Consider the following 23,394-nt stretch of genomic DNA (forward strand, 5'->3'; position numbering starts at 1 on the left):
TGCGTCACCGTCACGGCTGCTATTTGAAATTGCTGCTGCTGTGCTGCTTGGTTGTGGACTGACGGGGTCTGGCTGTGGCCGTGGCTCCTTTTTGGGGTGTGTGCCATCACCATTGTTGTTGTGACTTGGGCTATTATTATTATCCTATGTGGGATAGACGGCCTGATTACGGACGTTGCTGCTATTAGTACTGCAGCTTCCGGTTGTTTGCCATCATTTTGGCCATATTACCATTCCGGCCAAACCAGACTGCTGCTGTTCCTGCTCGTGCGAGTGCTGAGTGCTCGAATACTTGTTGCTATTGTTTTAATTGTGGACTGTGATTAGCGTGAATGAGTTTGAATGGGTATATGAATATGTAAGTTTGGGTTTATGTGTAATGAACCTGTGGACTATGTGTGTGTGAATGACTTGAATGTGTATTTGAGTGCGTGAGTGTGTATTTACGTGTATTTTATTATGTGCCTGGGAGAGAGGACAGTGTCCCAAGCGGAGGGACTTTCGGGGCCCCAATTAATGTAGTGACGGGTAATGGGAGGTATGGCGTTGTGAGGAGAACATGCCAGATAAGGGGAACTCGTCCCAGACAAGTTGTGCCTGTGCCTTGTTCCGGTTTTCCTCACAACCGCAGGACTATTGGTTGTCCTATCAGCCAGCTCTCAGATCTCCAAGTGTTGCTTTTAAATGCCAGGTCGGTATACAATAAAATCTCCCTCGTCCACGATTTAATTGTGGATGAGGGCACCGACCTGGCATGTGTAACCGAGACCTGGGTGGGTGATCAGGGAGGCGTTGCTCTTTCCCAGCTCTGCCCACCTGGGTATATGGTTCAACACTGTGGTAGATCCAAGAGTCGGGGAGGTGGGGTAGCTGTGGTCTATAGGAACTCTCTCTCGCTCATCAAGCACCCTGTCCTGGTGACGACTGGTTTGGAGTGCCTCCACCTTGTGTTGGGTCAAGGAGACAGACTGGGAATCTTGTTGGTGTACCGCCCACCCTGCTGCCCAACAGCTTCCCTAACTGAGCTGACAGAGGTAGTCTCGGAGGTACTGTTGAAGTCCCCCAGACTATTGGTACTGGGAGACTTTAACATCCATGCCGAGGCTGCCTTATCTGGGGCGGCTCAGGACTTCATGGCCTCCATGGCAACCATGGGGCTGTCTCAATTTGCCATTGGCCCGACGCATGTGTCGGGGCATACTCTTGATTTGATCTTCGCCACCGGACATGGAGATGGTGATCTGGAGGTGGGGAGTTTTTCATCGACTCCATTGTCATGGACAGATCACCGCTTGCTGAAGTTTAGGCTAACAGCGACCCTTTCCCTCTGCAAGGGTGGGGGACCTATTAAATTGGTCCGACCGCAGAGACTAATGGATCCGCAAGGTTTTCAAAGGGCTCTGGGGGATTTTCCCGCTGATAAGACTGGCGCTCCTGTCGAAGCCTTGGCCGAACTGTGGAACACGGAAATGACCCGGGCTGTAGACACGATCGCTCCTGCGTGCCTTCTCCTATGCAGAGCTCATGCAGCTCCGTGGTATACCCCAGAGTTGAGAACGATGAAGCAAGAGAGGAGGAGGCTTGAGTGCAGATGGAGGCGTACTCCTGACGGATGCAACTATGCCTTGGTAAGTGCCTCTACTAAATTGTATACAGAAGTGGTGAGGGCAGTGAAAAAACATTATTTTGCTGCCACTATTAGATCATCTCTCAACCGTCCAGCGGAGCTCTTTAAAATTGTCCGAGGGCTTCTACATTCTAGCCCTCAGGATATTAAAGATTCATCGGTAACCCGCTGTAATGAGTTCGCTGGGCACTTCCAAGAGAAAATTTTATGCATCCACCGGGACTTAGACTCCAGTGTTATGACAGTTGAACCTAATGAGGTATCCGGAGCACAGTCTTGTCCTCATTTACTGGATGAATTTCAGTTGGTACAGCTTGAGGACGTTGACAAGGTACTTGGACTAGTGCGCGCAACCACTTCTGTACTAGATCCTTGCCCCTCTTGGCTTGTGAAAGCTGCCAGGGATGGAACAGCCGGCTGGGCCAGGGAGGTTATAAATGCCTCCTTGAGAGAGGGAGTGGTCCCTAGCTGCTTAAAAGAGGCGGTAGTGAGACCACTCCTGAAGAAACCCTCCTTGGACCCAGATGATTTGAACAACTACAGACCGGTTGCGAACGTTCCATTTTTGGGCAAGGTCTTGGAACGGGTGGTTGCCAGCCAGCTCCAGGTGCTCTTGGATGAAACCGATTATCTTGATCCATTTCAATCCAGTTTCAGGCCCGGTTTTGGCACTGAAACAGCCTTGGTCGCCATGTATGACGACCTATGTTGGGACAGGGACAGAGGGAGTGTAACTCTGTTGATTCTCCTTGATCTCTCAGCTGCTTTTGATACCATCGACCATGGTATCCTTCTGGGAAGACTCGCGGAGTTGGGAGTTGGAGGTACTGCTTGGCAGTGGCTCCGCTCCTACTTGGCGGGTCGTCTCCAGAAGGTAGGCCTTGGGGAGCATTACTCGATACCCTGGACTCTCCATTGTGGAGTCCCACATTGATCGGTTTTGCCCCCCATGCTTTTTAACATCTATATGAAGCCGCTGGGCGCAGTCATCAGGAGTTTTGGAGTGCGTTGTCACCAGAACGCTGATGACACGCAACTCTCTTTCTCCTTTTCATCTTCTTCAGGTGAGGCTGTTGATGTGCTGAACCGTTGCCTGGCCGCGATAATGGATTGGATGAGAGCTAACAAACTGAGGCTCAATCCTGACAAGACTGAGACGCTGTTGGTGAGTACCTTCTCGGCCCAGATGATAGATGTTCAGCCTGTTCTGGATGGGGTTACACTCCCCCTGAAGGAACAGGTTCATAGCTTGGGGGTTCTTTTCAATCCATTCCTGTCCCTTGAGGCTCAGGTAGCCTCGGTGGCACGGAATGCGTTCTACCATCTTTGGTTGGTAGCCCAGCTACGCCCATATCTGGATGGCAACGACCTCGCCTCAGTTGTGCACGCTCTGGTAACCTCTAGACTGGATTACTGCAATTCACTCTACGTGGGGCTGCCTTTGAAGACAGTCCGGAAACTTCAGCTAGTGCAAAACGCTGCAGCCAGACTGCTGACGAAGACCAGGTGGTCCGCGCATATTACACCTGTTCTGGTGCGTTTGCACTGGCTGCGTATTTGTTTCCGGGCTAGATTCAAAGTGCTAGTTTTGACTTATAAAGCCTTACACGGTGCGGGACCACAGTACCTGGCGGAACGCCTCTCCTGATACGAACCTACCCGCTCACTACGTTCAACATCAAAGGCCCTCCTCCAAGTTCCGACCCACAAAGAGGCTTGGAGGGTTGCAATGAGATCTAGGGCCTTTTCAGTGGTGGCCCCCGAATTATGGAACAGTCTTCACGACGAGGTGCGCCTGGCGCCCACTCTTTTATCTTTCCGGCGCCAGGTCAAAACTTTTTTATTCTCCCAGGCATTTTAATATTCTTAATATTTTTAATACTTGAACTTATTTTAACATATTTCACTTGTAGCTAATAATGTTTTAGGATGTTGAATGTTTGAAATGTATGTTTTGATGTTTTTATTGTGATTTTATTGTATTTTATAGTTGTAATAATTTTATGCTGTGCACCACCCAGAGAGCCTTCGGGCTTTGGGCGGTATAAAAATTGAACAAAATAAATAAAATAAATAAATAAAACTTTATCCTCACTCCCTGTCATCCATAGAAGCAACAACAGTGGTTCCATGTGATCAGCTCAACCCCCTTAAACTCACTGATGATGCACCTTGTTATTTGCATGATAGTTTGTTTCTTGCCCAATAGTAGTAAAAGAGAAATCACATACTGGGAAGTGTGGCTTAATTGCTGTTGTTCCCAATCTACTGCCTGTGAAGGTAGACCTAACCATGTGTGTTTTCTCTCTATCAGCTGTTACTCACTGGAATTGGGTTGGCTGTCAAGGTTAGTTTATAGCAGCCTATAGAGCAGGCAGGAAAGAGTAGAGCATCTTCTTAACTCTTACTCATTTCTCAAACCTCTCTCTGCAGTGAAGGGTCAAGTCTGTAAAGAAGTTTGGAGCAGCCACCTTAAAAGGCAGGCAGGGCATTCCAGGAAGGGGGCTGCCAACCCTGCTTTGATATGGATATTGTTGCAGAGAATCCCTAGTCAAACCTTACCAACAGCACAATCCTAACCATATCTACTCAGAAGTAAGTCCTGTTCAGTTCTGTGGGGCTTAGTCCCTTAGTAAGTGTGTTGACAGATTCATTCACGGAGGAACCATATGATGAAGAACCAGAAATTTTAGAATGTAAGGTGAAAGCTGCTCTTAAAATACTTGGAAGAAACAAATCACCAGGAACAGATGGCACACCAATAGAGTTGCTACAAGCTACTGAGACTGAATCTGTCCAAATGTTGACAAACATTTGTCAAGAAATATGGAAAACTAAACAATGGCCCACAAACTGGAAGCGTTCAATATACATCCCAGTTCCAAAGAAAGGGGATCCCAGGGAATGCACTAATTATGGAACTATTGCCTTAATATCCCATGCAAGTAAAGTAATGCTCAAGATTCTACAACAAAGGCTCTTACCATATATGGAGCGAGAAATGCCAGACGTCCAAGCTGGATTTAGAAAGGGAAGAGGTACCAGAGATCATATCGCAAGCATGCATTGGATAATGGAACGGACCAAAGAATTTCAGAATAAAATGAACCTGTGCTTTATAGATTACAGCAAAGCCTTTGACTGTGTAGATCATGAAAAACTATGGTATGCTGTAAAAGAAATGGGGGTGCCACAGCATCTGATTGTCCTGATGTGCAATTTATACTCTGCACAAGAGGCTACTGTAAGGACAGAATATGGAGAAACCAATTGGTTTCCAGTTGGAAAGGGTGTGAGACAGGGGTGTATTTTATCACCCTGTTTGTTTAATCTGTATGCAGAACATACCATACAGAAAGCGGGATTGGACCAAGATGAAGGAGGTGTGAAAATTGGAGGGAGAAATATCAATAATTTAAGGTATGCAGACGATACCATACTATTAGCAGAAACCAGTAATGATTTGATGATGAGAGTTAAAGAGGAAAGCACAAAAGTAGGACTACAGCTCAACATCAAAAAGACTAAAGTAATGACAACAGAAGATTTATGTAACTTTACAGTTGACAATGAGGACATTGAACTTGTCAAGGATAATTACCTTGGCACAGTCATTATCCAAAATGGATACAATAGTAAAGAAATCAGAAGGTGGAGGGCAGCTATGAGAGAACTAGAAAAGGTCCTCAAATGCAAAGATGTATCACTGAACACCAAAGTCAGGGTCATTCATACCAATGTATTCCTGATTTCTGTGTATGGATGTGAAAGTTGGACAGTGAAAAAAGCGAATAAGAGAAAAATCAACTCATTTGAAATATGGTGTTGGAGGAGAGCTTTGCACATACCTGGACTGTGAAAAAAACAAATAATTGGGTGTTAGAACAAATTAAACCAGAACTATCACTAGAAGCTAAAATGATGAAACTGAGATTATCATACTTTGGACAAATAATGAGAAGACCTCATTCACTAGAAGAGACAACAATGCTGGGAAAAACAGAAGGGAGTAGAAAAAGAGGAAGGCCAAACAAGAGATGGATTGATTCCATAAAGGAAGCCACAGACCTGAAATTACAAGATCTGAACAGGGTGGTTCACGACAGATGCTCTTGGAGGTCACTGATTCACAGTCGTAATCAACTTGAAGGCACATAACAACAACAAGAAAGTGTGTTTAGAATTGCAGCCTTCAGGGGCATCCATCTTTACTCCTGAGTGCTTCCATCTAACATCTCCACAACACTAGGCTTTCTTCCTACAATGGCCTTCTGGTGACTGGCCTGGCCTGAGAGTACTTAAACCCTTCTTGTCAGAAGCAAGTAGGCCAGATTAAATGTTTCTGACCCAGACTCTCTAAGCAGGTGAGAAGGAATTATCCCATCACTTCAGCTGGACCCGGAAACACCCTCATTTAGCTAAGATTTCTATTTTCATTTCCAGTCGGAGAATTTTTTTTGTTTGAGTAGTATGCTCCAAGCAACTGTGGTTGATGTGTAATGTATCATGCTTAATGACATCACTAGGGCCCACCCCTATGACATCACTAGGGCCTACCCCCTATGACATCGTAAGGGCTGCCCCTGAAATCTCAGGGTTTGGGATGCTTCTGACCTGGCAACCCATGTGTGTGCGCGTGTGCGCGTGCGTGCGTGCGTGCGTGCGTGCAGTTTATTACAAAAGATACCAGAAGGCAATAACAGACAGTGTTGTAGGGCACTGGTGCTCACATGACCTCTAGTCGGTCACATCGCTGCTGCTTACCAGGAAGCAGAAGTAAGCAGCAGCAACATGATTGAGTCTCAGTGCCCCACCATGCCATCTGCTACTGACAAAGGAGCCAAGCTACATATTATAAAAAAATGCCTCTTTAAAGTTTGTTTTACAGCCACAGGGGGATCCTATCAGGATTAAGACCAAGGGATTTAATTGTTTTTCCCTGTCCTGCCTTCACCCAAAGCTGCTATTTGTCCCATTAGTAAAAATATATAGACAGCCTGTATGCATGTATGTTTTTACTAACAGGACAAATAGCACTTTCGAAGGAGGAATTTTCACCCAGAAAGTAGCACAAAAAATACAGGTTTAAGTCTTCATCCACTGCACCACAGTCACAATCTGCAAGTGCAACTGCTATCTGCAAGCATTTTAAATGTATCTCTGCTGCAAGCACAAGATTGATTACACCTGTAGGACACCTGTTCAAGAACGAATGCCAGTGCTGATTTTCCAGTCACCCACTGTTTGGTAAGTACCTCTGCTATCCATAGCCATTTGGACTAGAAATGTGTAGAAACTGGGACAGAAAGTTTTTCTAAACAAAGGTTTGGTAATGAGCATGATGAATGTGCTGCTGAAAGGAGTCAAGGCAAGGTGTCAGTTGATATGATTCTACTATGCCATCTTTGACACAGAATGCTGATGGTGCAATGATTGTTTCTCCAAGTTGTGAAAATGCCATCTTGAATTCTAGGCAAGCCTGTACAAGTTTCAGTGCAGCAAGTTTGCCACAACCAGCAAAAGTAGTTACTATGTCACACAACCAGTGGAGGCATGTAGCCAAAGAAGTGCATTGTGTATGCACTGGATCCTATTATAGCATTAGCAGTTTTGCTAATATCAGTGTACCTTGATTGTTATAGTCTATGTTCCTGAAACATAGGTGCAGCTGTGGTATATAATTGTGCATTACTTAGGACTACAACTGATGTATTCTTCATTTCCTTGTAGCCTTCCTTGGCTGCATGGTGGACATGGAGCAATAACCTTACATTCACTTGTGGGCCCTGATTTGAAAGAAGTTATGTGACTTCTTCAATATTGTCCTGGCCAAGGGCTTGGAGAACCCCCACCCCACACACACACACAATGAGGAAAGGTTACAACTTTGAGGTTTTTCCAAATGGTCCAGCAAGGCTAATGTTAATTTTATAGCAATAGGTCTCATACACACTAATCATATTCTCCTATGGAGTTTTTTTCCCCTTTACCTAGTCAAAATGTATCTCATGGCAGACTGGAGCGAGCTCCCTGTTGATCATGGGATAATATTGTGCTGTAGTATGAAACTGGAATATTGTTGTCATGTTGATTTTGTGACATTTTATTTGCTTTACTGTTTAAATATTTTTGACTTTGTCTGGTTTTGCTGATTGCCCTGGAAACTGCTTTTTGGCGAAAAGTAGTATATTAATGTCAGAAATCAATCAATTAATCAATCAGTCAGCAGGCAAGCAAGCTGCTGAGCTTGAGAAACTAGTACAACCTGCTGAAACTATTCTTTTGTAGAAGACAAGAAGTTTAGAAAGCTTCTGTTAGAAAGTCATCAAACCAAATGGTCTGCCATTGCGTAGGACGTATACTGGGACATACCAATGAAGAATGCAGAATGAATGCATGTTGTAATGATGCCCCACAGTACAAAAACATTTTTGGAGGCCATGAGATAAAGCAGCAAGGGAAATTCTTATCAGGATCATCTAATACAATTTACAGTCAGAAATGACTTCTTTTTTACAGGATATGCTCCATTTTGCACTGGTCATGCAACCTTGCTTATTCACAATCCATTTCCATTTGCTAATTGTGCTTATTAACTTTCCAAGACATAAAATAAATCTGTGGGAAAAGCCACAGAGTTGAGCTGTATCCATTTCTTGTTTCAAGCAGACTCTCCAAACTGCCTGAAAACAGCTGCTGCTGAGGACTTGGAGGAGCGAGCGAGCACGAATGACATGTTTTATGGATGTTAATTGCTATTCCTGCTTTTGGTCCAAACTTACCCAAATAACATTCAAAGCTGAGCAGCAACAATGACTGCTTGGTACAGTGAGCAGGATATTCAGCCCTTAATTTATTAGCCGCAAAACTTTGATTCTACAAAAGAAAGAGATGGGCTGCAGAGGACAGGTAGATCGCTGCTGCTGTTACTACTTGCAGAAAAGGAAGGAGGTAGATAGCCAAGAAAGTCTACAACAATTCATAATTGTGCTGCATGAAGGAGACTTGCTAAAATGTAGCCTCTTTCCATCACTTTGTTTAAGGTATAATCATCACTGCAGTTTCTCAGAAGGCTCCGCCCTTCACTGGGTCATTCTGTCTGTTGTCTGATATATGGCCGGGTTATTCTTGGCATGACCAGTATTAAATTAGTCGCAAGCATTTTCTGTCTTTTCTTTTCCAGCTGTTCAAAAACATCACAGTAAACAGACCTCAGACTTTATTTAACAACAACAAAACCTTAGTCAATGAATAAAACTTCCTGCCAGCAGCTAGGGAAACAAAAATATTTATTTTGTCATGTATTCCACTCTAGCCCTCAAGCAAAGGGCATGTAGCATTATTTTATTTTATTCATATTTATTACAACTTATGCGGGTAGGTCAATGGAACCCAAATTCAAAACTTGGGGCTGATGCAGTCACTTGCTCTGGCTTAATTCACAATTCAACTTCATGTAGGTTTACTCCTGCAAAGTTCAACAGGACTTATTCACTAGTTGATGTGTTTATTAGGGTGTGGATATGGCTACTAGTGACCACTCTAGGCTGGTGTTTTTTGGGCTGTGTGGGTGTGGGTGTATCAAATGTGACATCGATGCAATAAAAGTGGATTAGCAGTGGCTTTATACAGACTATTTTGTTTTATTAGTTCTGCAATGCTTCCCCAATGTTATTGCATTATAGCCTAGAACACTTGTCCCCCAAGAACTCCACCAGTTCCTCTGCCTAAGGACTCAAGGCACAAACACCCAACAGCAACACCACTCATTCCAACACTGGGGGCTGCCAGCAGGTCAGAGTGCTCTGCACAGCTAGTTTTAGATAACTGCTGCAGCTGTCTCCCATGTCTTTCCCCACACCCTCTTAACTCTTTCCTCCCCAGCTGTAACACCCCACCACAAACTCACCCCTCACAACCCCCCCACTGCAGTTTAGGGATGGTACAGAAATACCCCGCTATACGGACCTTCACTTTACTGACACTCGCGAGTACGGACATATTTACAGTAGCACCATTCACCTGTTTACGTACAGTCGCTTCGCAAGAATGGACGCTTAACGGCATGACGCTGCCGCCCAATCAGTTTCCAACTACAAACGTTTTCTTAAAATAAGGCCTACTGTGTTTATTTTAGTTATAAATGCGTTATTTACATCAGTTATGCCCATATATGACGATTGCAGTGCAGTATATGCATCGATAAGTGAATAAAGGTAGTGCTTCACTTTAAGTACATTTTTGGTTTACGTACTCGCTCTGGACCCATTGCGTACGTTAATGCTGGGTATTCCTGTATAGAATATTTGCAAAATGGGATTTGGTATCAAATTCTGTGATAATCTGCAAGTTCATCTCATTGTAGAACAGGCTCCCACTCTTCATGTGTGCTCGTGGCTGTCAGCAACACCTTAATTTTTTTAAAAATCTGAAATTATTTACATTATTTTTGTAATGTGCTGCTGCTGTATACATTATATAAACATACAGCAGCATAAGGAATAATTGAGAAAATTGCTTGATTTTTTTGAAAAAATGAAAAAAAGGAGAACTGGAAATCGTTATAACTAGTGGGACACAATTTATAGTGACTAGGAACTGGCAGCCCATTTGACGAATTGAAAAACAATGAAATCAGATAGCGAACTCCATCCCTACTGCAGTTATCCTTGGAAAGAAACTTCTGTTGGATACAGTAGAAGGACAGGACTCTGCAGGCACCAGGGAACTATTCTATGGGCACAGGTGCCCCCACAGGCACCACATGGGCAACTCATGCCTTACAACCTCCATCACATGTGAAAGTGTTCCTAATCTGGAGCTGGTGCCTTATGAGTCTTTGTACCTTCTCCCCTGCTATCTGTCCAGAAACCTTACTGGAGTGACTAGTTTCCTTTTCAGAATCTCCTCTATCCCAGATGCTGTTCAATAAAGCCTTTGACATTGCCACATGTATTGGATCTTTGTTGCTACAGGTTGGTAGATAAGGGTCCCTTTCCCATACCTTAGTTTGATCTAGCTTCAGCTAGTCTCAGAATGGGACTTGGGTGGGGTGGGGAGCTTGATGAGCTCACAAGCAATGGTCTCCCCTCTCTGTGCTCATTCAGGTTCCCTAGACTGTGAAAGGGGCAGACCTCTCAGTGTGCACAATAATTCTTGTGGGTGCTACTGTGCTAGGGCATAGGAGGCACTCAGTTGTGGTGGGGTGAGAATGGAGAAGAAGAGAGAGAGAATGGATGATAAGAGAGAGTGGATGCTAAGGAGGGCCAACTAGTCCTGGTGGGGTACTGCCCAGCAAGGCTTGACCTATCAGGCATCATAGAACAGGAGACTTGGTCACATGGGTTGCTAGATAGTTGTGAGAAGCATAAAGGGATTTGAACTTCTGCTTGTAGGGATGGCTGAGAACTCGTTATACTAAGATCCTTGCTGGCTGCGCCACTGGGGCTGATGAAGTGGATGCAGCTAGTGCACTGTCTGTCTCCCAACCAGGGGAGTCCTTATCAGAGGAGTCCTTGTTGGAGGAAAACCAGGAGGCTCTGGTCTTGGACCCAGCCCTGGCTCAGGCCCCATATGAGGATGAGGAGCTAAGGCTCTGTGATGAGGTCCAGGATGGCCTGTCTGCACCCAGGGCAAGTTTGGCCTCTGACATCGAGGTTGAATAGTTCCCAAGCCCAACACCAGATGGAGACCTGGCCCATCCGGAGGAGTGCCTGACTACAGGCCCATACTCCTCAGGAGTAAAGGCCTGGGTACAGATGATCAATAGGAGTCAGCTGAGGTTTGGAGTATGGTTCAGCAACTCCAGCATAAAAACTCCAGTGCTAGGCTGGAAAGGCTGCTGGAACAACAGAACTTCAGTTCTGTACCCGACCCGTCTAAAGATTGCTTGTGTGGTTTACAGACTGCTTGGCTTCTGACCCTGATTTTTGCCTGACCCCCTTGATTTTGAGGTAGACTCTGGACTCCAACTTTGGACTGACCCTGGATACTGCCCTTGTGCTGCCCTCACTTGTGTTTCTGCTCGGGAGTCTCTCCTCCTGAAGGAGCCTGGGAAGGACAGGACACTGTCACATTGTCTATTGTGTTCTATATGTGGCAAGTTAGAGGTGTGTGCTGCGGGTGTGTCCCTGTTCATTGTGTCCCTCTGTGTGTGTGTGGCATGTAGGCACTGATGCTGGCACAGGCACAGTTCCTGGTTGATGGGCACTTGCTGAGTTTCCAAGGGCACTGGGGTACGTCTGTCATTTTTGCACTATTTTTGTATTCTATTTTTGGGGTGTTTTCCTCCCCTCTCCTTGATGAGCACAAATTGGATATGTGGCTGTTCCGCTAGCATCTTCCCTCTCTCCGTCCCCACCTCTGATCCAATTGGTGTTTAGGATTCGTAAACAGAGCTACCACCACTGAAACGCAAATTCTTCAGTGGTATATCATAGTATAGTTTGTAAGCTAGTTGTAAAGTGCAAACACAGTCCCAGGGTATATTCACAAATGACCATTTCCCACGCAGATTTTTTTCTCATGTTAAGCATTTGTTTGTTTTCCATTAATCAGTGGTGGATGGTGCCCATTGGGGCTGGTGGGGTGGAAGGTGGAAGCCTGACAGTAGGTAGAGCCAGAGCAAAAGAGAGGCAGAATCAACCAATTCTAACTTTATCCCCCATCTTCTTCCCTGTTGAGTTCTACAAAGGCAACACTGAGGCTAAGGAGGAAGGAGGTAGTGCCTTGCCTTGGACTGGTGTTAAGTAAGGAGGTAGGCAAATGAGGGCTGGCTAAGGGTAGACTGAGGTTGGTGGGGCAGTGTCCCATTCACCCTAATGGACCAGCCACCACTGCCATTACTGGTTTAGGTTTAGATTCCCATTCAAGTGGTGGTATACTGGCGGTGGTGGTGGGGAGAGACTACTACAGCAAGCAAACGTCCATTTGTCGTTAACTGTACAGAAGCCCAGCAGAGCCTCCAATGCAATGAACAGATGCTGCCCGACAGCAGTTGGTGGATCGTGAGCAATATTAGAACATGGACGCGTTAATTCACTTTTTACTATAGGACTAAATTCAATGCTCTTTTTGTTGGCACAGGTCTGAAGTGAATATGGCAATTAATTTGTGGAGTGTTCAGCTGTGCTTGCCAACGGGGCATTAATAATATGTTTTAAAAGGAACCTTGGAACCTAAATGACTTTGCTGTTAGAGAAGTTACCGGGGAGAGAGATCAAGTGCATGTTTAAATGCCAGATGACAGAAGCAGTAGCCAAGGAAAATATTTTTCCTAGCCAAGTTTGAGGGGGCTTGGGCACAAACTAAGCCAGAAGGACCAGAGATGAACAAACAATCCGTGTTCGATTGGCACTGTGGGATATACAGAATGTATAAAGAAACAAACAGGAGGACAACCACAACCTTATATGGTCTTGTTTTCTTTTCTTTTTATATATAAAGAAGGGTGGGTGGGTAATGCTCTTTGCTGGTATGCAATTGATGTGGGACACTCACAGTGCAAATGGCTGATGTAAGTGCAGGTTCTGTTCCCTGGACTAAAAAAGTCCACCTCAGCCACAATACGTTTCAAGCTAGTTCTAAAGAACACCTCCTAGATATTATAGCTGTGTCATCTTGCATTCTGGTGATAGCATTTCCATCCTGAGCCTCTTATTCATCTGCACAAACTGTGACTCAGTTCATATAGGCTGAAAACTGCCGCACGGAGACGCTTCTGTGCCCAGACTGATCATCATTATGTCTTCAGATATAATTTATTCAATGAATTAAACTTGGCTGTTCATGCACATTAAAACTGCAAGAGCAAAAAAGTTACTTGTGGAGCAAAATGTGTGTGTGTGTGTGTGCACGTGCTGTATTTCTCTTATTATTAGAGCATTTATATCCCACTCTTCTGCAGTAAATACACCACTTTGGGTGGCTTACAGCATCTGTAACATTGCAATTTCATAAATATGGTACAATGCAATTAGAAAGGGGTAGGTTAGACTGAAAGACAATGGCTCGCCAGAGCTTGGAAGTAACTCATTACAAATAACAAGTTACTTGTAATTTTTTACTGTTTTTGAGTAACGAGAGGGTAACTTCGTTACATCTTGCTGGTAATAGAACAAGTGGTCATTTCCTTACTTTTGAGCTGCAACTGTAACATTTCCAGTGTTACTTTTGAGTGTTACTTGGGGGAGAGCAGGGGAAGTCTTCTGCTCCTCTGATTGGTGGAGGAAAGACATGTGCCTCACACTGGGCTTCTGCGCAGCATTGCTCTTCCCTCATGCTCTGTGTTAGGAGGCCACGAGGGAGGAGGTAAAGAGTCAGACTGTTGTGGAGCGGAGAGAGAGAGAAAAAAATTGCTTCAAAAACAGACGGTGGAGGGAGAAAGCCGGAGGGCAAGGATGAAGGAGAAGGAGGCAGCAGCAGAATGGAGATGAAGTGCTGTGGAGGTGAGTGATGATGATGTGTGTGTGTGTGTGAATTAGGGTTACCCTTTCCAGCTTTCAGAGGTAATCTCTGGACTCTGGATGGTGGATCTCTGCTTGCCCTCCCTCCCCCCCACCTGCAAGCCCACTCGCTCACTTGTCCTACCGCCCCCACCCCATTCTCTCACCCCAACTCGCTCACTCACCCTACTGCCCCCACCCCTGCTCTCTCTCCCCACTTGCTCACTCCCTTACTCGCCCCCTGCCCTCCCCCACTCACTCACTCACCCTACCACCCCGCCCTCTCCCTCCCACTTGCTCACTTGCTCTACCACCCCACCACTCGCTCGCCCCCTCACTTGCTCACTCCCTCACTCGCTCTACTGTCCCCACCTGCTCACTCGCCCCCCTGCTCGCTCAGTCACCCTACTGCCCCCCACTCCCTCACTCCCTCACTTGCCTCCACACACCCCGCTCTCTCAACCTGCCTGCTCAGAAGTTCTCTTCTGCTCTGGAATGGTTTCCCCTTTTCCTCCACTTTTTTGTTTGCCTTTCCTTGTTCCAATATTGCAGGTTTCTTAAGGTGTTTGAGACAGAGGCACATGTTTTATGTGAGTTCCATTAAGGACAGTATTGCTTATTCCTGAAACTTTTTAAGGTAAATGGACACTGATATTATTTTTCTTTGTTGATTGTATAGAAGAATATCTACATCTATTGTAAATTTCTAATTTATCATTGTACAAAAGGAAACAAAACCCCCAAAACTTTGCTTGTATCAATTTTTTTATTAATATTAAAGTGTGTGGTGTGGCAATGGGTTCTTTCCTGTCTAAAGCTCAATTACTATTTATTATGTGGCTTTGAGTGTTCAAAGCACTTAAAACTCACAAAATTGAAGGGGAGACTTGTAGGTCATCTAGTCCAGCCCCTACTTGATGCAAGAAAGCCAGAGAGAGAAGATCCCCAACAGATGGCTGACCTACTTCTATTTGAAGATCTCCAGGCAAGGGGAGGGGAGCTGACCTTGGGTACATGGTCCAACTGTTAAGCGACTCTTATCTTTTTGGGACATTTCCCCCTCAACTAAAATCTACCCTCCTGTAACTTAAGCCCATTAGATCCAGTCCTAACCCAGAGGTCTTTGTACTCTTCTATGTGGCAACCCTGGAGTTACTTGAAGACTACCATCATATACCCCCACTCAAGCCTTTTCCAGAATAAACCTACCCAGTTCACTTAAACTTTCATCATATAACTTATTTTCCGAACACCTGATGATCTCCATTGTTGTCCTCTGAACCCATTCCAATTTGTCTAGATCAGCACCCAGAACTGGATGCAATGCTCCAACTGAGGCCTGACTAGTGCAGAATTACGTGAACATTTATTTCTTACGACTTGCAAACTCCAGTTCTAATGAATGCAGCCTAAAATTGGTTTTGCCTTTGTGCTCCCACTGGGGTGAATGGGAGCTTCCCCCCAAACAAACTGCAGGGGCAGGAGTGATGCAGTTCTGGACTCAAAGGGCTAAATGCCTCCACTGCCACACCAGGGCCCCAATCCATGTCAGACCCCCACACTGGCTATTTCTGAAAGAAAAAAGTGCACTCAAGGACAAACCATATGATTAATGTCATGTGTAGATTAAATTGGCTCTCAGTGACTCTTTCTGCCTGCTTGTCTTGTCCCTGGTTCTACTACCCTCTGTGTGTGTGTGTATAACTAAGATGTAACTGTAGTGATTACTTTTGAGAAAAAGTAAAGTAATCAGCTACTTTCAGAGCAATTGTGATTGTAATGGTAATTACTGCTTTTTGGGTTATGTAACTGTAACTGTAATTTATTACTTTTTAAAAGTAATCTTCCAAGCTCTGTGCCCGGCCCAGGGTCACCTTAGATGACCATAGCTTTGAACCCAAGCAGTTCTGGTCTAATTCTAATTTTCTAACCACTGCACCATACTGACTACACAGGAACATAGGAAGCTGCCTTAGAACAAGTCAGAGCATTGGCCCATGTAGCTCAGTATTGTGTACATTGGCTGGCAGCTGCTGTCCATGTTTCAGATGGAGGACATTCCCAGGCCTACTTGGAGATGTTGGGGATTGAACCAGGTACCCTCCGCATGCAAAGCAGATGCTCTACCACTGAACCTTTCCACTCCCTTTTCCCCTGAAGTGCTTGGAGGAAGGAAAAATCAGAGAACAATCTCAGCAGTACCGATAACTCCCGTTGGGCAAATATCCACAGCTAAAGGCTACAGTAGGAACTGGCAGGAATAATAACTAGAGCAGCCTTTCCCAACCAGTGTGCCTCCAGATGTTGTTGGACCACAACTCCCATCTTCCTGACCATTGGCAATGCTGGCTGAGGCTGATGGGAGTTGTGGTCCAACAACATCTGGAGGAACACTGGTTGGGAAAGGCTGAACTAGAGTGACACAGGGGATGTTGATATACCATCAATAAGAGTATGTGTATAGCACCGTAAGTAAAATAACAGTAATAATATACCATCTTTGCTAACTGTGTTGTAATATACCAGGGGAGTTTGTAGCCATTAAGCCATGCCTCTGGCAGCAATTAGCAAGTGACAGATATTTATTTAACAGGATTTATATGCCACTTAATCATCAAAACCTCGAAGTGGTTTACATAAAATATACATTACAAATACTGATCAAATCAGATGTTAAAAACAAGCTGACCTAATTTTTTTCAAGATATAAAGCCAGCAGTTTTTTTTTTAAAAAAATACACATTATAAAATAAAATTGTGTATTAAAATACATATCAGCTTTATATTTCTGGGCAGACTTGCCTAAACAAAAAAGTTTTTAGCAGGTGCCGACAACAATGGGTGGTATTCAATGCTAGTCCTACTCTGAGTAGATCCATTGAAGTTAATAGGCAAGACTAGCTTGTGTTCATTAATTCCAGTGGGTCTACTCTGAGTAGGACTTAGTTGAATATAACCCAACACAGCAAAAGGACCTGCCTGATATTAATGGGCAGGCCATTCCAGGGTGTAAGTATTGCCACACTGAATAATCTATTCCTTGCACGTGTGGAACAAACATTATGTGGCACTTGTAAAAGTGCCAGTTCCATGGGTCTAAATGTTCATGTGAACACATAACATGCAGTGTTTACAAACATGGACACATGGCGTCAGCTTGTCCTCATCCAGGTATCACCTGACCTCTTTCCTACTCTTAGGCTGCAATCCAATACATGTCTACTCATAAGTAAGCTCCACTGGGTTCAAGGGGATGTACTCCCAGGTAAGTGTGTATTGGATTGCAGTCTTAGGGCTTATAGTCACAGATGGGCTGTTGCTGTTAAAGGCATCAGCTACAGTGGCAGTTGAAAAGCTGGCAACTTTACGGGGATGTGATGGTTGTGTATATGCGGCATGAGAGGCAATTACTGCATCCTTATGGCTTCTAGGCCCAAGAGCCTGCAAGTGGGATTCCCAAATGCAGGCCTGGAGATTGTGCCTGTCAGTCATTTAAGAGGTTGGCTGGAAGGAGGAAGAAAAGATGCCATTCAGGAGCCTCTCGTTCCTCTGTTCCAACATTCCATTAGCCAGCCCTTCCTTCCTGCATCCTCTGGAGTGCAGCTGGGAGGCTTGTGCTTACTTTGGCAGTCAGAAGATAATAGCGGGTGATGAGATTGCTGGGAGGAGAGACAGAAGGTGATTGATACAATGCAATACACTGGCAGTGGGAGAAGAATGACACAATTTAAACAAATCACAAGAATTCCCAAGGAATTCAGACCTGTTCTACAAAAAAAAAAGGGGCCTGTGAAGCAGGGGCCATTGTGGCATAAACTACGCCCGTGATTTCAGAGTTTTTCTTTGTTTTATATGGCCATGTTTCAGACTATACTGAAAGAATCCATTTTTGCATGTGTTTATGTGCCATTAAAATGGCAGTGTGTGTATGTGTTTTCATTTTCTTTTAATCTTCTTGAGGGTTAACTAAGGTTGAAGAAGTTTCCTTTTCTCTCCCTGTGTGAATGTAGGCTCAGGGCATATGGCCCCACAGGGAGGGAAAATGAAATGAGTTTCACAATGATGACAATTTTATTAGATTTAAATAATGACTTAATTATGAGCATAAACATAAAGTTAGCTACACCTACAGCTTTCTTGTCCCCCCCCCACTTGTAATCTTGCAAAACTCTTCAGATTTATTTGTTAAAAAATATTTACTGTACTGCCTGCCATCTCCAGGCGGTGTACAACAGCAATAAATGTAAATGTACTGCCTTCAAGTTAATTCTGACTTATGGCGACCCTATGAATAGGGTTCTCATGAGGCTGAGAGGCAGTGACTGGCCCAAGGTCACCCAGTAAGCTTCATGGCTATGTGGCAATTCGAACCCTGGTCCAACACCTTAACCACTACACCACACTGGCTCTCACACAACAGCAATACAAACTAATATATTATACAGCCACGAGAGTGGCTGTATACTATAGCCAGTGTTGATTTTTCACATTCTGGAATGTTAAATTGAAAATACCCCCATGCCATTCTGATGCTTCCCATAAGCTCATTTCAAAACAAAACCTTACAAAATATATAGTTCTGAACTCAGAAATGCTTGCTTAACGACTCTCTCAATTTTCATCACGATACACAAAACAGTCAGAGAGAATAGAGAGTTCAAAGTCTAAAAAGAGAGAAAAAAACCCCAGAGCCCTGTTGGACTTTTGCCTCTGAGAGTTCTCATAATCTGTTGAAATTCATTAAAAATTAGCCATGTTCACAGAGTACCTGTAATCCTAATACTGACCTTGCCCCATACTCTGACCTTCATCTTCTGCAGTTTAAAAGTTTAAAAAATGCCTGGCTGATTTTTAATTAATTTAAGAAATTTTGGCTGGAACCCTATGATAACACAGGGCATGCTCAGTAAGAACCTCAGTTCTAAAAGCCTCACAGCTGCTGGGCTTGGCTAATTAGGGGGTCACACCCACACCAGACTTTGATTTCACATGAGACAGTCATGGCTTCCCTCAGAGAATCCTGGGAAATGTGGCTTGTGAAGGGTGCTGAGAGGAGACTGCTATTCCACTGACAGAGCTCCAGTGGCCAGACTGGTATGACAGTCAGCCACTCTGATTGAAGGTCTGTGAGGGGAACAGGGCGTGTCCTAGCAACTCTCAGCACCCTTCACTAACTACACTTCCCAGGATTCTTTGAGAGAAGCCATGACTGCCCAAAGTGAAATAAAGGCCTGGTGTGGATGTGGCCAGGGACAGGTTTGGTTTAAATTTGGGTGGGAGGCTACATGTGCCTGCTGTAGAATAAAAAGGCGTGGGAAACGCTAAAAAGCAATGACACTGTTCACAATGTTTTCCTTTTGGAAAGGAAATGGTTTTTCCCTCTGCCCAGTGCCTGCCCACCCAATCTCTCCCCCTTTCCCAGGTCAGTGTTGGACTATGACCTGGGAGACCAGGGTTCAAATCCCCACACAGCCATGAAGCTCACTGGGTGACCTTGGGCCAGTCACTGCCTCTCAGCCTCAGAGGAAGGCAATGGTAAAATTACTTCTGAATACCATTTACCATGAAAACCCTATTCAAAGGGTCGCCATAAGTTTGGTCGACTTGAGGGCAGTCCATTTCCATTTTCAAACATGATTGTATAGAAATAAATCCCACTGAACTAAAAAAGTATGCAAATGGTCAAACTAGGGTTGCCAGGCCCAGCCTCCAAAAGGTCTTCTGTAAATCTTCTCTAAAGTCTTATTTAAATGTTGTGCAGGGGGAAGGGAGAATTTCACCTTGTGGTTTTTCCCATTACAGTGTTGCAAGAAAACCTGTACTTGGCTGAATTTTCTCTTCTCTTAAAGATACAGAATCATTCTCAGGCCCTGAGCCTGGCAACCCTAGATCAAACCCACCCACCCTTCTCCCTCCTATCCTCTCCCTCTTGCCCCTTCCCTCTCCCTTCATTTGCCCCTCCCCCCTTGTGTTCCCCCTCCCCTTCCCCCTCCCCATGGTCAGTTTTACCTATCTTAAGCATGATTGCACGGAAGTAAATAGTGCCAGAGCTTGGAAAAGTTACTTTTTTGAACTACAACTCCCATCAGCCCCAGCCAGCATGGCCACTGGATTGGGCTGATGGGAGTTGTAGTTCAAAAAAGTAACTTTTCCAGGCTCTGGTAAATACCATTGCACTCTATAAGCATGTAAATGCTCAAACCTCACCTCCCCCTTCTTTGCCCCCCTCCAATATGCTACTTCCCCTTCCCCTCCCCCCCTCCTCCCCCATGGTCTGTTTTTCCTATCTTAACCATGATTGCATAGGAGTAAATCCCATTCAACTCAATAAGCATGCAAATGATCAGACCTGCTTTCCCCCTCCTTCCCCTCTCCCTTCCTCTCTGTTCCTCCTCCCCCTTTTCCTTCTTCCTCCTCTTCTGCCCACTCCAGCCCTCCCTCCGTCCCTCACCCCGGTCAGTTTGACCTATTCTAAGCATGATTGCATGGGAGTAAATCACACTGAACTCAATAAACAGGCAAATCATCAAGCCTGTCCTTCTCCTCCCCTCCCCCTCCTGCCTGCTCCCCTCCCAGTCCTCCCCTCTGCCTTTCCTCCCCTCCCTCCTCCTCCTCCTCCTCCTCCCCTCCCCATCCCCTGTAGTTAGTTTCACCTATCACAAGCATGATTGCAGGGGAGTAAATCCCACTGAACTCAATAAGCATGCAAATGATCAATCCATTCTGAGCAAGCTTGCACAGAATCCCATTTCTTACCTCCCAGATTAAAAAGCAGGGAAATTCACTAATAGGCAAAAAACCTTGTGGTTTAAGAATGTACCTATAGCCCACAGATCTTTCTATCAAACTTTAAAAAGCAGGGAAATTGGGCAGCTATAGTGAATGCACCAGGGGAGCAGAAGACCTGACCTCCTCTCTGATATATTGGACTGCCCTACAAATTTGTAAAAATGCAAACACAATTTGGGTTGGTCTTTCACAGTCCAATCCACTTGCTGTGTAGCTTGGAAGAATTTGGTATGTGAATGTGCCTCTGAGCATATGGTGAGTGGTGTCAACACCTGCAATCAGCCCCAATAATAGAAAGAAGACATGTGCTGTGCTGATCTTGTTTTAACAGGGAGGAAGCAACATTATTAAGACAGTTGATATAGTTCAGATGATCACTTTAAATATGTCTGATTTCCTTTGCAATTTTAGTGAAGTTTCCTATAGGAAACATTTACTTTTGTTTCTGTTTCTGTGAATATGTGAAGTACAGCAACACTTTGCAAAATTTACATTAAAAAAACTCCAAACATAATTGTGGAATAATGTCACTGACGTCTGCAGAAAAGTCTCCAGTGGACCTCAGGAGTGTCTCAATTTGCACAAGATAAAACAGTGGGAGGTGAAATATATTCTAGCAAAATTCTAGGTGTGCTCTATGTTTTTAATTGACCATGCCCACCTTGCCTTAAATGAAGTGGTTTGAACATAGCAGGCTGAAAACTTGCATCCTCTAAATTAGATTACTGCAATTCACTCTACGTGGGGCTGCCTTTGAAGACGGTTCGGAAACTGCAGTGTGTGCAAAATGCAGCAGCCAGATTGGTAACAGGGACCAGACGGTCCAAAGATATAAAACCGATTCTGGCCTGCTTGCACTGGCTGACTGTATGTTTCCAAGCTCGATTCAAGGTGCTGGTTTTGACCTATAAAGCCTTACACGGCTTGAGACCACAATACCTGATGAAACGCCTCTCCCGATACGAACCTACCTGTACACTATGTTCAAGATCAAAGGCCCTCCTCTGGGTGTCTACTCCAAGGGAAGCTTGGAGAATGGCAACAAGGGAGAGGGCCTTCTCAGTGGTGGCACCCAAATTATGGAATGATATTCATGACGAGGTGTGCCTGGCGCCAACACTGTTATCTTTCCAGTGCCAGGTCAAGACTTTCCTCTTCTCCCAGGCATTTTAGCATGTGTTTTATATTGTTTTAAATTTTTTAATTGTGTTTTAAATTGTTATTTAAAAGATGTATTTTAAATTGTATTTATTTTTAGTTATTGTAAACCGACCAGAGAGCTTCGGCTATGGGGCGGTATACAAGTATAATAAATAAATAAATCCTCTTTTTTCCAACAGCTAGAGTCATTCCTGAAGTAGCAACATATTGTAATCAGTCTGATTTTACATCATACTGCAGTTTCAGATTCAACTGTTAATGCACTCAAAATAGAAATAGAACATAACCAACGATTTGAAATACAAAAGGCTGTCTTTGTCTTCACCATCATAAGACACTGACCAATAAAAAGGCGTTGAAATTATTAAAAATAAATTTGACACAGATTTCTAGGATGAATAATGAGGGAAATAAAATTTTCTATATTAGATTCTCTGTAGAAACATTAGTAACACAGGAAAGAAGCAAAGTAAGAACACCAACAAACATACAAAAATATACGTCTCTATCTTCGGAGATGGCAAGTATTGCCACCACTCACCATATGCTCAGAGGCACATGTTACCAAATTCTTCCAAAATATTTTACAATACAAATACAATATACAATTAAATTAAAATCCAAATACTATCAATAATCCAAATAAAATTAAACTCATAATGAAAGGTGTCAAGGATCAGCAAAGACCAAGGTGAATGCAGTAAATTAATCTTCAGATAATTCTCCTACAGACACTAGTTTTGGTCCTTCAGTGTGCCAGAATCTGGAACATTTCTGGTCCAGGTTTTAACATTTGCCCAGTCTTTTGCCATAGGTGACCAGGCAGCAATGAAGAATTCTCGCTCCACATTTTGAGTTTATATTAGACATATATGTAATATTTAATGGTGAAGTAGCAAATTTGGGAGTATTGTTGGTCAATGTTGTCTGTTTATGGAAATCACGAGTGGGGAGAGCGTACTGAGGCTCTGCTTGCGGGCTTCCCATGGGCATCTGGTTGGCCACTATGAGAACAGGATGCTGGGCTAGATGGGCCATTGGCTTGATCTCTTCTTATGATCTTAGATGATTGTCTCCAGCTTTACTTCCATCAAACATCCAGTGAGTGAACGTGTGATGGAAGAGAGAGTTAAGAGAATTTTCTCCCTCAGCTTCAGAACCTCCATCTGCAAAACATGTTGCCATGCTTTGTAGTTCTACAGTTGGGCAATAACTCCATTAGGGTCAACCAAAACGTGACAAAGTATTGAGCAAACTTTTCCATAACATCTAGTCTGATGAAGAGCTCTGGCAAACTTGAAAACTTGCTCACTATTTTGTGACATTTTGGTCTTGAAAAAGGTATTTTGGATTTTTTTTTATGGACCGACATGG

At 44.2% G+C, this 23,394-nt stretch overlaps 1 protein-coding gene across 7 annotated transcripts in view; it reads left to right on the forward strand.

The window, feature by feature from the left end:
* Positions 1-23,394, forward strand: part of ACVR1 (activin A receptor type 1) — a 210,253-nt gene that overhangs the window by 79,633 nt on the left and 107,226 nt on the right. For 4 of the 7 annotated variants that reach the window (XM_061608735.1, XM_061608734.1, XM_061608738.1 and 1 more), the window contains one exon: positions 2,692-2,792. The exons of 2 other annotated variants lie outside the window; for them this stretch is intronic. Coding sequence is in view for 1 of the 5 variants with exons in the window: in XM_061608731.1 (XP_061464715.1) it covers positions 6,840-6,874 (35 nt within the window). In the remaining 4 variants the exon portion in view is untranslated. Of the gene's footprint in view, positions 1-2,691; positions 2,793-6,824; positions 6,875-23,394 lie in introns of those variants that run through there. One more of the 7 variants, XM_061608731.1, reaches the window with a different exon arrangement.

The sequence above is a fragment of the Rhineura floridana genome, chromosome 2 (genome assembly GCF_030035675.1).
Source record: "Rhineura floridana isolate rRhiFlo1 chromosome 2, rRhiFlo1.hap2, whole genome shotgun sequence".
Classification (NCBI taxonomy): domain Eukaryota; kingdom Metazoa; phylum Chordata; class Lepidosauria; order Squamata; family Rhineuridae; genus Rhineura; species Rhineura floridana.